At 43.3% G+C, this 15553-nt stretch overlaps 1 protein-coding gene across 3 annotated transcripts in view; it reads left to right on the top strand.

Annotated features, from left to right (window-relative positions):
* LOC124789836 (NADPH-dependent diflavin oxidoreductase 1) overlaps positions 1-15553 on the top strand; it is a 78163-nt gene that overhangs the window by 13246 nt on the left and 49364 nt on the right. The window contains exons 2-5 of one of the 3 annotated variants that reach the window (XM_047257329.1): positions 6567-6749; positions 12712-12963; positions 13211-13361; positions 14469-14705. In XM_047257329.1, the coding sequence (XP_047113285.1) occupies positions 6567-6749; positions 12712-12963; positions 13211-13361; positions 14469-14705 (823 nt within the window). The remainder of the gene's footprint in view (positions 1-6566; positions 6750-12711; positions 12964-13210; positions 13362-14468; positions 14706-15553) is intronic. The other 2 variants (XM_047257331.1, XM_047257330.1) reach the window with 2 other exon arrangements.

The following is a 15553-nucleotide window of genomic DNA, read 5'->3' as shown; positions in this document are numbered from 1 at the left end:
GCTATCTTCACTGGCTACATCATAACTTACAAAGTGACCCAAGTTCACGTCACTGCCGACATACACGATGTAGCTCTGTGACATCATCTCATCACCCCCAGTCACCAGTCACTATGAGACACCAGTGCCACCTCATGATGGAACTTACTTTCTCCAAGATACAGGACATCAGGGTCCTCCACACTCTCAAGCAGTTCAGGGACCAGTAATGCTCACAATTCTTGTGCCACTACTAAAGTCTGATGGAGCCACATGTGGACTCGAAAGATTTTCTGTATGACTCATGTGCAGTTCACCATCTGGCACCAATACAGACAGCTGCAGTGTCAAAAGACTGACCTCTCCCTCACACCGCCAACCTCAACAAAAGAGTGCATGAGATGCTGGCCTCCTTGCTTGCAATCTCTGCTGCTGTGCGCCAACCACACTCCCACCCAATGCCACCAGATGGCTGTCATGCTGCCAGTCACCCCCACCAAGTGGTCTCCCTCATCACTCAACATGCTGCTAATGATGTCACAGCTCCTCCTTTCTCCACAGGCATACAGCTCAGTGTCCAGCAGCTGGGAGTATGACATCTTTGGCCACCGCAGTGCCATTGTGGGTTGGCCTGGACGCTGATAATGCAGGAACCCTTGCTCTTGGCACCCAAACTCGAACAGCTGCCAGCTGCTGCTCAGTCAACCTGCACATGTTCGTTCGCGATGTTTGCTCTGCCTTGCATTCCTGATCGGTACCAGCTGTTGTCTATCTTCACACTGCGGCTCTTGCACTGCCTCAGCTATCCTCCTGATGGCAGCAAATAACTCCACCGTATGCGCCTATGGCATGCATCATAACTTCCTCACCCTCAGCCTGAAATAGGACCTCCCCAAGTCCTTCACCATCATTGATGTCACTGACCCCATTATCAGTGTGAACTTCATTGGGCACTATCACATGCTTCCTGGTGTTGCTGGCTGACACTTCATTGATAACAATACCAGAAGATCAATGTAGTGCACACTCATTTTGCTGTTTTCTTCTATGCAAATCAGGTAGCATAATCCAGCCCATGCACTGACCTCCTGGTACAATATCCCACTCTCAAATGCCTATCAAGCATGTTACATGAGGTCTGCAATTCAGCTGTCCATTACATTGATACCATGCCCCCAGCCACCCATCTTCTGCCAGCCACGGCCCCTATCATCGGATGTGGTCAAGATCACAAATGCCGAGTTTACCAAGCTGCTTGCTGCCAATATAATGTGCCCTGCATAGAACTTATGAGCATCCAACAGTCAGCTTGTCAAGAAGCAGCATGGCTCCTGGTGGCAATGCGGAGTTTACTGGAAGCTAACCGCGCGTACCATCCCTAACTGTTACCCAATGACATTACTATGCAGTTACAACATGCTGGCTTGGTCTACAACCTTCAGCACGATTGACTGCATGAGGGGTTTCATCAAGATTCCAGTCGCACCCAAAAGTGTCTAGAATGCGGCCATCATCACGCCATTTGACTTCTATGAAATTGCCTTTATGACCTATAGCCATGATAAAGCTGGCCAAACATGGCAGCATTCCTTGTGTGCCATTTTGTGTGGCTTGCCTTTGTATGTCACCTTCACAGATGACATACTCATTTTCTTCTTGATGTGTGAGGAACGCTGCAAACAACTCCATAGTATTTTTTGAACATCCCCCAGGATGTCAGCATCATTGTCAACATAGAAAAGCATGTCTTTGGTGTTAGCAAGATGGTATTCCTGGGCCATACCTCCACTGCTACCAGTTCACATGCCCTGCCCAATAAAGAGCATCCTCTCCTGAAATTTCCATTACTTGAGACCTTCAAGGACCTCCATCACTTCCTCAGCGTGTTAAACTTTTTCTGCTGGCATCTGGGGAATGACGCTCTGCGCAGCGCCACCGCCAACTTTGCTCCAAACACCCACGTCACAGTACCTTCCCGAGATGCCAGCTTACCACACTACTGTCAAGGACGTCACTGGCTACCCACCGAGCTAAGCTGGTGCTACCCCTGGCCCACCAGTCATCAACAGCAAAGGCATATCCAGGATGGTCATGCTCGTGCATCTCTACTGCTCCTGCAGCCTATGCCCATCATAGCAAGTTCCCCTCCACAGCTGCCAACAGTTGTTAGACCCCAACGCAACCTCTGACGATTCCGCCACTCCCACAGCAGGTTATTTCATGGCCCACTGATTCACTTCGCAGTATCTTACATGTGGATTTTTGTCCGTCGAATGCAGGCATCATGGCTACCAGTCTCTTCTCACAACCACCCAGCAGCGCTGCTCCACTCTCGCTGCCCCACACTGGCATCCATGTCCAGCACCTGCTCATCACTGCACAAGCAGTTCTGAACACAGACTCAGGCCAAACTGACCCGGTACCCTCCACCCCATGTGCTGCCAGCTTACTCGTCCCTCACACTCGCTGCTGATATCGTTCCGGTGCTTGCTGTCACACAGAAAATTGTCACTACTAGCAGCCAACTGCCCTGTCCGGTGTCCTGAATTCCGGCACCCACCTCCATCATATGACCAGCACCCTCAGCATCATTCATCACCATTCTTGGCCTCATCACTGACAAAACACACCCCTCCACTGGTAACTGGTACCAGCCATCGTCGTCCCCACATCACTCCTCCTCAGTTCTCTGCTCTCGTGATTGGGGGGGGAGGGGGGGGGGGAGGGAATGTGTGATGGTGTTTCTCCACACATCAGTCGTAACACTTTCATATGTTCCTAGCTCACTACAGCTATCTCCTAATACAGTGAGTTTCTTTCTTCAGCCACCTACTTCCGCCCCAAGCTGTTGATGTTGCCATGCGACCGGTTATGCACCTTCTACGGTTATAAACTACAGGGATGAATAGAACAGCTCAAGTTCTCTGGTCCTCTGCTTGTGGCATCAACTTGGACTTCACCCCTGGGCATGCACTGACAGACACACCATGCGATAATGCACGTCATATCTGAGACATCTATTGTAAAGTATTGAAGCTCAACCATTCTGCACCGTCTCTAAACATACTACGCAGCTTGGTATGTAAATCTGTCCTTAATGCTGCGTGACATTTTGAATGACAAGTGGTGGTGCCCACATGGGTATTATCAGAGTTTCGATCTGTCACACATCTAGGCCAGTACACTCATGTGATAACAGTGTGCCTTTCCCTCGGATCTTTTGCTGTCTATTTGTCCCACGAGAGACAGTAAATTCGTTGCCTCATGTTGGTAAAATTGGTGTTGTGCTGGCAAATAAGTGGTGACGAATTAGTGGCTTTGTTCTGTGTCTCACACTTGGAAAGCTTGTAGAAGATGTTTTTCTGGACAGATCAGCACTAAGAAGACTATTCATACAACACTGCTCTTTTATCTAGTGTCATCATATTGACACTTGACTTTCTCTGAGGAATTTTAAATTTTTCAGACCATTTCATGTTTTCTGTGTAGTACTTTAGTGTTTCTTCTAAACACTAAAGTACTACACATCTTTCTTCTAAAGATGTAGTTTTCTTAACCTCTTGTGACCATTGTGCAGTACCCAACATGCTTTACCTCGCAATTATGTGATTATTTTTAAGTTTCCCTTTCCTTCTCCACTTGCAACTGTAGTGAGTAAAATGGTCTGTCTAAATGCTTCTATATGAAAACTATTTTTTCTTATGTTGTTCTACTACATGTATGTTGGTGACAGAATTGTTCTGCAGTCTGTTGCAAATGCCGGTTCTCTTAAATTTTTCAATAGGGTTTTGCAAAAAGAACCTCTTCTTCCCTCGAAGGACTCCCATTTTAGTTCACAGACCATTTTTATAATATTTGCCCATTGATCAACACTATGAGTAAAAAATCGGGCATTGTGCCTCAGAATTGCTTCAGTGTCTTCCTTCCATCTGACCTGGTGGGGATTCAAAACACATGAGGAGTACTCAAGAATGGGTCACCACAATTGTTCTGTAGGTGACCTCCTTTACAGATAAACTACACATTCCTAGACTTCACCCTGGAAGTACTTTCCATTTGCTAATTTTTTTGTTTGTATGGGCTTCTGTTGAAAATGTCTAATGGACTTATATGGGCCTTCTTCGCCTGCTGGATCCCGGGTTTGGTTATGAGTTGTTCTTTGTATGTCACAATTATGTGAGTGAGTCTAGTTGTTGGAAGTGTGTGGGTATATCCCTAAAATTTCAGTCTTCCTGTTCTGATGTCTGCTGCAAGTCAGAGATCAGGTGGGTGGATCACAACTAATGAGGAGGTACTGAATAGAATTGGGGAGAAGAGGAATTTGTGGCACAATTTGACTAGAAGAAGGGACCTGCTGGTAGGGTGCATTTTGAGGCATCAATGGATCACCAATTTAGTACTGGAGGGAAGCGTGGATGGTAAAAATAGTCGAGGGAGACAAAGAGATGAATACACTAAGCAGATTCAGTAGGATGTACGGTGCAGTAGTTACTCGGAAATGAAGAGGCTTGCACAGGATAGAGCAGCATGGAGAGCTGCATCAAATCAGTCTTTGGACTGAAAACAACAACAACAACAGCAGCAGCAGCAGCAGCAGTATCTCACTTAGAATTTTGCATTCTCCTTTTAGTTTATCTGCCAGATTACTTTTTCTCTGGAGTGTACGTCTTTCATTAGCATAGAAGACTTCAGGCTTTATAACTGTGTTATATAGTGCCTGATTTTTGTTTATATCCAAATAATGTGTGCCGTTTTTTCTCCCCATGGAGGTTTGAGAATTTTGACTGAACACTTGGGAAGTATTGGAACTCTCTCGATTTGTCTCTATTTTGTGATCAGTCTCTGAGTAGGATGTTTTGAGCAGATGTACTGTTTTTTGAGGTTATTTGGAGGCCGACTCATTCAATGTGTTCCTTGATGGCCTCTGTCTATTCAAGTGCTATTGTCAAATTGTCTGTTAGTACTACTCAGTCATCTGCAAAAGCTAGGCAAGAAATTTGGATGTCACTTTTAGGTATATTGAGTTGTATGGGTTTTCAATAAATTTGGTTTTTAAGTTCCTTTTCCCCTCTTTGGGATTACTTTGTCGAAAACCAGATTAAAAGGGATAGGAGATAGGTCGTTGCCTTGCCAAACACCCATTTTGATCAGAAATGGCTCTAACATCTCACCCATGAACTTTAATTTGTAGGTTGTGTGGATGATAAGATTTAGGGTTTTTTTGGGTTGAGTCTTTGTTCTTTGAAGGTGTTAAAAAGGGATTGCCAATTGACGGAATCGTATGACTTCTTGAAATCCACACAGGAATATGTGATCCGGCTGTTCCTGAGTACTTTGTATTTTCATGTTGTTGTTAAGTTGAATTTTTGTTCTATACAACTTCAAGCAGTAGTCTGCTTAGTATTTGCCAATTTTTTGATCAAGTTCCTCATGAACTCTTTGGAGTAGGTATGTAATTAACTAACCAACCAACCAACTAAATATGCTGTTATACAACAACACATCCCTTCATTGATTGCACTGTATTTTTGAGCTACTTGTAACCTTATATTTTTGCATTTACTCCTCATCATTGTCGCTTGCATCTCTCATCGTGACATTTACGTTTTCATTATCGGTGCTACTGATGTATATACTACTAATGTCTATTCATACCTCCTGATCATTCTTCCCTCTTACTCATCACCCCTCACCTGTTAACATCACTTAGACTTGTGTTTCTGTCTTTAATATTTACTCAGAACTTGTTTAGTACATTCTTTGATATGTGTTTTGTTACAAGATTCAGTAATATAAATGTAACTGTAGTCTTAATTAACAGCTGAATTTTACTTGAAAAGCGTTTATTCATTTGTAGTCTTTTTCTGACATTCAGAAGAAGACCGTATACCCAGAATTCTGTATTTCCAGCTTCCCAATCCTATTGCCATTTGTCAAGTGTCCAGTTTCAGAGATCTGACTTATTATTTATTCTGGAACCTATAATTTCTTGTACTTTAAATTATCTCACCCTAACTGATATGTTGCAGCAAGATATCTCACAGTGATGTCAGTCGGATATATTCCCAAAGTAACAAGAAGAGTCTCTGCTGATGTAGTATTGAATTCTTCTGTCATCCTTAAAACAATGTTTCATTATGGCATTGTTTTCCAGCCTCCAGGGGTAAATTTTAGCTGGCAGTACTGACACTGGCAATTTTGTGCATGGAAATCTTTCTCCTGTCATTGAGGGACACCTAAATACAAGTTACAGTGCTGTGCATAATAGAACTTTTATGTAGCTTAAAGAATGGATTATGATTTAGAGAGACTTTGCACTTAAGCGACATGTAGGTAGATCTTTCTGTCGGCATCTGTCTTTAGTATGTTGTCCCTGTACCACCACCACCACCACCACCACCACCTCATCTTTTACAGCACATGGTTTGAGTTTTCTTCAAACTCCCATTTTGAATCCCCACCAAAGGCCACCACCAAAGAGACGGCAGGGTTGTGTGGGTTTAGGAAGGGTACATAAGAATGATTTTTGTTTGCAGTAATAGCTTCTTACAATGTGCATCTCTTAATTATTGAAAATTGCTTTCCAGATATCACTTCATGGGTCCTGTGCGAGCAATGGATGATTATCCTGTCAGTCAGCTTATATATGAACGGTTAGTGGTTTTTGTTTGTTCAACAACAGGGCAAGGTGAAGAGCCTGATAATATGAAGCAATTTTGGAAATTTCTGTTAAGGAAAAATCTCCCAAAAAATTCGTTACAGGCTGTAAGGTAATTATTGTCATTTCTTTAATATTATTTACGTTCTAACTGTGTAGTAGTGTTAAAAATATGTCTGTGAAATTACCATTTAATAAACTAAAGATGGAAAAGTCATACAGTAACAAGCACAACATACAGCAGCTGCAGTTCCTGTTACACGTATATGAGGGGTGGATATTGTGCTTCCAGTAAAGGGCTTTCCATGTTAGGAGTAGAAAGTGAAGCAAAGTATGGTAAAAAAATGTGAAATGTGACATGATTCAATCAAGTTGTGTTTCAAGCTTCTTTATTTACACTGTTATTGTCAGACACAGTTCATTTTCAAGTGCATCTGTGGTAACATACATGAACACATCATTATCGTTTTGTTAAAAAATCGCATGCCATGCACATTTGCATGCAGCATAGTTGTCAACGGTCATCATCTAAAATAAAAGGCGCACTTGATGTAAAATGCTTTTGAGGACAATAACATTTCTGTGTTATTAAAATGTAATATCTAGACAAACTTTACAAGCTTTGTTTCACTGCTGCTTCTGGCTCAATGTAACATTTTAATAACACAGTAATGTTGTAATTCTCGAAAGCACTTTGCATGTCATGCACCCTATATTTTAGGAGATGACCATGCTGTGCACAGATATGCATGGCACGTGGTTTTTTAATGAGTGGTCAACAATGTGTCCACGTCTGTTATCATAGATGCACTTAAAAATGGAGTGTGTCTGAAACTAGTAGTGTGAATGAAGTAATTTAAAACACAGCCTGGTGGTATCATCTCACTTTTCAAATTTCTTGAGGCTATGGGGTCCCACTCTGAAGAAAATAAAGAATATTAACTTATAAAACACAAAATGGGGAGAAAAGCCTTCCAATGTCAGAGTGAGAAAAGTGGACAGAAGCATGTCATCAAAAGTAATTAACGGCAGATGAGAAGCCCAATGAAGATACTTTTCATTCATTCTTCTTTTATGTGTGACTGCATAACTGTATATACAGTGAATTTGTGCCAGATTTAAGTGATGGATGGTGGGCTGTTGATTAGGTGCGATGGTAGACCAGAAAAACTACACAACCGAACCTCTTGTGAGTATGATGACTGTTGAACCCTTCCTGAGGGCCCCCACGTGCAGCTGCACTCCACCACCACAAACCACATGCAATTGCAGGCAATACATTAATAATCAGTGTAACTGCCAGACTGTTGAATGCAAGCTTAAATTGTGTTGAGAAGGTGCTGGATGCCAGTTTGTGGGAGGAGTTCCCTGCCTGTTGCTCTTGTCTGCCGTTTGCAGATGATGCTGGAGTTGTCGTCCGGTGGTGTCCCATATTTGCGCAGTAGAAGACTGATCTGTTGATTGAGCAGGCAAAGGCGATGTGTCGACACACTGGGTAGAGCATGTCGGGTTACAACAGCGGTATGTAGAGTGCGTTATCCTGTTGGGGAAAAAAAGCCTGCAATGCTGTTCATGATTTGCAGCACAACAGGTCGAATCACCAGATTGACATACAAATTTGCAGTGAGGGTGTGTGAGATAACCACAAGAGTGCTACTGCTGTCATACAAAATGGCACCCCAGACCATAACCCCAGACCTAGATCCAGTGTGTGTAACAGACAGACAGGTTGGTTGCCGCAGGCTCTCAACTGGCCTCCTCCTAACCAACACACAACTATCATTGGCACAAAGGCAGAACGAGCTTTCATCAGAAGACACAACTGACCTCCACCCTGCCCTCTAGTGAGCTCTTGCTTGACACCACTGAAGTTGCAAATGTCAATGGTGTTGGGTCAGTGGAATCCACAGTACAGGGTGTCTGGCTCGAAGCTGTCCTTGAAGTAACCGATTTGTAACAGACCATTGTGTCACTGTGGTGCCAATTGCTGCTCAGATTGCTGCTGCAGATGCGTTATGATGCACCAGAGCCACATGCTGAACACCATGGGCATCACTCTCCTTAGCTTCCCTCCCCGTAGTGCCACAAGGGCATCCGAAGCCTGGTCATTTTGTGACCATACATTCTCATGACCACCCCTGCCTGCAGTCATGTACAGTGGCTACATTCCTGCCAGGTCTTTCTGCAGTATTGCAGAAGCAGCATCCAGGTTCTCATAACTCTATTACATGACCTCATTCAAACTCAGTGAGATGTTGATAATGGCTTCTTTGTCACCTTAAAGGCATTCTTGACTAATATCAGCTCATCACATCGAGTCTCAAAGGTAACTAATGCTGACGATCATTACATTGTCTATTCAAAGCAAACCTGATTTGTGTCCTCATAATGGCTCTACTAGTGCCACTCCCGTGCATCTGGTGCAAAATTTGAACAGACATTATCTTTCAAACTCAGAAACATGCCTACCAACTTACGTTTAGGTCACACGACTCTTTCTTGGTGTTCCTGCCCCCCCCCCCCCCCTCCCCTCCTCCGTGTATTTGGTTTTGTGTTTGGTCAGATTCAATAGCACTCATTTGGCAGCCACTGTCCAGAACAATTAGTGCTTTATGACAAACTGTGCAACAAGAGTCATATCATAAGTGAAGAATGGTGTTGAACTATGTAATTATAAACCAATACTTCTGTGAAGTCACCATTGCTGATGGGCAGTTGTCCAGTTCACCATTCAATAAAGACATTTTTCTCACTTAAAAAAAGCCAATACATTTTTCACAGTTGGCAAGTACAAGGCCATACACTACACAAGAGGTAATGAATTAGTCAGTGCTACATTCCTGATACCCAAACACTTTACAGAAGCCTAAACTCACAACTAATGTAGAAGAAACATTCCATTTGCGGAATATTAATTGACTTCCCCTCCACCCCTCCCCTCGCGTGTGTGCTTCCGCGCACCCAACACACACACACACACACACACACACACACACACACACACACACACACACAAAATCACTTTTTTATGATACATTCATAACTGGTTCCGTGTTCAGAGGCCATCTTCAGGTGCTAAGGGCTGCATTCGATCAACAAGTGTTCATGCGTTGTGACCTAAAACATGAACACCTGTCCATCGAGTGCTGCCCTATCATTTCAAGATAGCCTTTGAATGCAGAAACTGGTTTTGATTGTATCATAAAAAAGTGATTGTGTCAAAAAATATGATAAAACTTTTGGCAGATATCTTTTAAAAAAAAATAAGACCCTTCAACATTAATGCAGAGAGGTACATTTCACCTAAATATGGACACATCAGTTTTAACCTCCCCTAATCTGGTAGATCCTCAAACCATCAGTGTGGTGAACTAAAAAATTACACAGTAAGTGGCAAATGTATAATCTGTGCAGAAGTCGGGGAAAAATGCTGAGAGACGTGCAATCGTAAATCTCCACCAACATCTAATCAAAATGTGGATCGCACAGAAAATTCTACAGCACTGGACCACAGGAATAATCCATCCATTATTTAAAACAGAAGGTAAAACCAACCCAGATAATTACAGAGGAATAATCCTTCTGGACTGTACATACAAAATTTTTCCTATGTAATTTATTATTACACTCCTGGAAATCGAAAAAAGAACACATTGACACCGGTGTGTCAGACCCACCATACTTGCTCCGGACACTGCGAGAGGGCTGTACAAGCAATGATCACACGCACGGCACAGCGGACACACCAGGAACCGCGGTATAGGCCGTCGAATGGCGCTAGCTGCGCAGCATTTGTGCACCGCCGCCGTCAGTGTCAGCCAGTTTGCCGTGGCATACGGAGCTCCATTGCAGTCTTTAACACTGGTAGCATGCCGCGACAGCGTGGACGTGAACCGTATGTGCAGTTGACGGACTTTGAGCGAGGGCGTATAGTGGGCATGCGGGAGGCCGGGTGGACGTACCGCCGAATTGCTCAACACGTGGGGCGTGAGGTCTCCACAGTACATCGATGTTGTCGCCAGTGGTCGGCGGAAGGTGCACGTGCCCGTCGACCTGGGACCGGACCGCAGCGACGCACGGATGCACGCCAAGACCGTAGGATCCTACGCAGTGCCGTAGGGGACCGCACCGCCACTTCCCAGCAATTTAGGGACACTGTTGCTCCTGGGGTATCGGCGAGGACCATTCGCAACCGTCTCCATGAAGCTGGGCTACGGTCCCGCACACCGTTAGGCCGTCTTCCGCTCACGCCCCAACATCGTGCAGCCCGCCTCCAGTGGTGTCGCGACAGGCGTGAATGGAGGGACGAATGGAGACGTGTCGTCTTCAGCGATGAGAGTCGCTTCTGCCTTGGTGCCAATGATGGTCGTATGCGTGTTTGGCGCCGTGCAGGTGAGCGCCACAATCAGGACTGCATACGACCGAGGTACACAGGGCCAACACCCGGCATCATGGTGTGGGGAGCGATCTCCTACACTGGCCGTACACCACTGGTGATCGTCGAGGGGACACTGAATAGTGCACGGTACATCCAAACCGTCATCGAACCCATCGTTCTACCATTCCTAGACCGGCAAGGGAACTTGCTGTTCCAACAGGACAATGCACGTCCGCATGTATCCCGTGCCACCCAACGTGCTCTAGAAGGTGTAAGTCAACTACCCTGGCCAGCAAGATCTCCGGATCTGTCCCCCATTGAGCATGTTTGGGACTGGATGAAGCGTCGTCTCACGCGGTCTGCACGTCCAGCACGAACGCTGGTCCAACTGAGGCGCCAGGTGGAAATGGCATGGCAAGCCGTTCCACAGGACTACATCCAGCATCTCTACGATCGTCTCCATGGGAGAATAGCAGGCTGCATTGCTGCGAAAGGTGGATATACACTGTACTAGTGCCGACATTGTGCATGCTCTGTTGCCTGTGTCTATGTGCCTGTGGTTCTGTCAGTGTGATCATGTGATGTATCTGACCCCAGGAATGTGTCAATAAAGTTTCCCCTTCCTGGGACAATGAATTCACGGTGTTCTTATTTCAATTTCCAGGAGTGTATATAAGCAAGTATATAAAAATACAAACATTTTGTGATTTAGGTCTGTCAGATCTTTATGGTCTTTGCTTCAGTATTTTGCTTCACTTCAATCTGTAGGATTTGCCCTTATTTAGAAGCTTCAGTGCATTCGCAGAAAAAAAAAATATTTTCCTTCAATACTAAAGCTGTAACTGCTGTTTTAGCTTTGAATACAGTTAATGTGAAGAGGAATTTTCGTGGACATACTAGGTAGAAAATGATTTTCATCAAATCGCTGCTGCATGCTTTGTCAGTTATTGTTTCTACAAGAAGTGCATTTACTTTAGTATTTGGCAAGGAATTTGTTGCATAAAGCCACTATTAATCAAGTGCCACTCTCAGATTCACAAACGGCTTTACTCTCAAGCAAAGGAAATACTTGTTAAAAACTGTTGTTTTCCAGGTGTAATTAAAAACTGATCCTTTCACATAATTCATCATGTAATCATTTAAAGATAATTTTCCTATCCCTGCATCTGAAGAATACCATCATTGGCTTGCCATATAACCCACTGGGTTTTGGCTTCACTATTTTGCACTTATTTCGATAATGTTAAGCAATATGTATCATGACTCATTAGTTTGATTGACCCCAGTCCCCTCTTCAGTAATTCAGTATTTATGTTCTTATACCCCTACTAATCTCTGTGTCTTGTAATCTCTATTCAGAACAGATAGAACCATATTGGAGGTGGTCCCTGTACACCCCGTCAAAAAAAGATCATTGTGGATGGTGTGGATGCACTCGTGTAGTTGTCCAGCACTGAATTAGTGGATGAATTGCTGCTCTGCAACCCATTATTTAACTACCATTACCTGGAAACCCAGTGCAATATAAGATGGGACTGTGATCACATGAGAACAGGATTCTTCCATTCACAAAGTTGTGAGATAACTGTAGTGCTCTCTCTCATGCACAGCAGCCATCCCTAATTTAGTTGCTTCTCAGTGTATAGTCACACATTTCTGGAAGTGTTTCTTGTACATATTGCTTCTTTCTCACCAGATTTGCTGTTTTGGGCTTAGGTGATTCTTCATATGCCAAATTCAATTTTGCTGCAAAGAAACTTTATCGACGTTTGCTACAACTTGGCGGAAAGAATATAGTGAATCTTGGACTTGCAGATGATCAACATGACTTGGGTGTGGATGCTGTAGTGGATCCATGGCTAAAAGACTTGTGGGCCAAGTTGCTCTCTTTGTTTCCATTACCCCAAGGTGCAGAACCATTGGACAGAAGCCATGTATATGCACCAAGGTAACTATGATAGAAAACATTGCATTTAATTCTTATTGTGTGTTTAGCAGTTTATAACAGTTACATTTTGCATAATATAAGATGGCTTTTGTTAATTTGACAGAGCTGCTTATTGGAAAAAGTTAGTTGTTTCGTTGCTACTTGAGCTTTCATAGGTCTGTGAGTCCTGAAATTTTAATTTTTCTTGAAGGAGACAGTGATGCTTCTAATTAACTAAGAAGAAATGTGTTTCATTAATGTCTTTCAGATGGACTGTGACATGTGTAACATCACAGCATTTACATAAGGGACTGATGACAATGATACAGGGCACAGAAGATCCATTCATCATAAAGGAAAATTTGATCAAAGCTTCTGTTATTGAAAACCACAGAACAACATCTGAATCACACTTTCAGGTTAGTTTAGTTTTTTAAAAAATGGTATTCTTCACTTGTTTCTTTGTGATATAAAGAAAAAAAGGAAGTGATAATTTTTATTGAGGCTCCATGAAAGATTATGCAGTTTCCTGAAATGTGAAATTAAGCTGCCAAGTGGGTCACATTTAACTTGATAAGATGCTGGAACGAGGTCATTATTTTTGCCTATGCATGTAGATGCAGAGAGTGATGTACCTTATTTATAGGCACATCCGTGAGAATATTCAGTAGATGCACAGAATGTTGTGGTGCACCTAACCAGTTTGTTAGATATCAGCCATTAGATGGAAACCACATGTTTCTCATAGAGAAGGGCTGGTGCTTATCTACAAACTTAGCAACTGTAGATTTTTGTTTTGGATCTGGTCAAACATACTTTGTGTACTCAATTATGGCAGGCACAAATAAATTTTGGGGCTGGCTCAGTTGAGGGCAGAGAAAGAGAAATGTGTTTGTAAGAGCTAGTTAATTTCATTTGCTGATGCTCTAGTGACACAGAGAGCATGGAAAGGTTAACGAAGCTGTCCACTCATTTTGTGTCAAAGATCAGACTATAGCTTCAACAAATACTTAATGTTCTACTTTGGTTTATATTTACATTTGACTGACACCTTGAAGTGCAATTTTTTCTTTCTGATAAATAAAATCTTACTTGAGCTTTTGTGATGCATGTCATAAGAGTGGTCTCTCTGGGTGGGGGTGGGGGAATCAGCTGTGTTGATTTCAGAGGGTGTGTTAAATGTGTGCATAAGCATCCTCATACTCTGAAATAATTTATTAACATTTTACTGTGAAAATTTGTAGACTGGTGCTTACACATGGAATCCATGTGGCTATTACGAGACTTTAAGGTGAGATTTGTTGTATTGCATATGCTCTGCTGATATCAGATATTATGTCTGTGTTGCTTACATTTGTGTGTTATGTATTAAAACTAATTTAACAATTTTAATTCAAATTATTTGCAATTTTAAGAGCTCATAGATAATTGTTAATTTTGACTTTTCTCTCTCTTTTTTTTTTTTTTTTTTTTTTTTTTTTTTTTTTTTTTTTTTTTTTTTTTTTTTTTTTTTTTATGTGTAACAGGATGTGAGACTGCTGCGTCTTTCAACATCAATGCTTACATATAACCCAGGTGATGTTTTAATGGTAACTCCACATAACTCTGCAGAAAATGTAAAGAAATTCTTTGAATTACTACCGCAGTTTGATCCAGATTCTATTGTATCGGTAACAGAAAAGAGTCCTGATGTTCCAGTTCCGATTCCGCTGAGGAAACCATTCAGCATGAAGAAGTGTGTTGAACAGTTTCTGGACCTCAGTGTAAGATTATTTACTTACTTTTAGAAGTTCAATAATTTACAGTTAAGAGTGTTAAAAACCACTGCATGTCACTAATGTGATTGGGGTAATACACTCCTGGAAATTGAAATAAGAACACCGTGAATTCATTGTCCCAGGAAGGGGAAACTTTATTGACACATTCCTGGGGTCAGATACATCACATGATCACACTGACAGAACCACAGGCACATAGACACAGGCAACAGAGCATGCACAATGTCGGCACTAGTACAGTGTATATCCACCTCTCGCAGCAATGCAGGCTGCTATTCTCCCATGGAGACGATCGTAGAGATGCTGGATGTAGTCCTGTGGAACGGCTTGCCATGCCGTTTCCACCTGGCGCCTCAGTTGGACAAGCGTTCGTGCTGGACGTGCAGACCGCGTGAGACGACGCTTGATCCAGTCCCAAACATGCTCAATGGGGGACAGATCCGGAGATCTTGCCGGCCAGGGTAGTTGACTTACACCTTCTAGAGCACGTTGGGTGGCACGGGATACATGCGGACGTGCATTGTCCTGTTGGAACAGCAAGTTCCCTTGCCGGTCTAGGAATGGTAGAACGATGGGTTCGATGACGGTTTGGATGTACCGTGCACTATTCAGTGCCCCCTCGACGATCACCAGTGGTGTAAGGCCAGTGTAGGAGATCGCTCCCCACACCATGATGCCGGGTGTTGGCCCTGTGTGCCTCGGTCGTATGCAGTCCTGATTGTGGCGCTCACCTGCACGGCGCCAAACACGCATACGACCATCATTGGCACCAAGGCAGAAGCGACTCTCATCACTGAAGACGACACATCTCCATTCGTCCCTCCATTCACGCC

This window comes from Schistocerca piceifrons, chromosome 3, assembly GCF_021461385.2.
Source record: "Schistocerca piceifrons isolate TAMUIC-IGC-003096 chromosome 3, iqSchPice1.1, whole genome shotgun sequence".
NCBI classification, from domain to species: Eukaryota; Metazoa; Arthropoda; class Insecta; order Orthoptera; family Acrididae; genus Schistocerca; species Schistocerca piceifrons.
The sequence above is the reverse complement of the archived record's forward strand: the minus strand, read 5'-3'. Positions and strand labels throughout refer to the sequence as shown.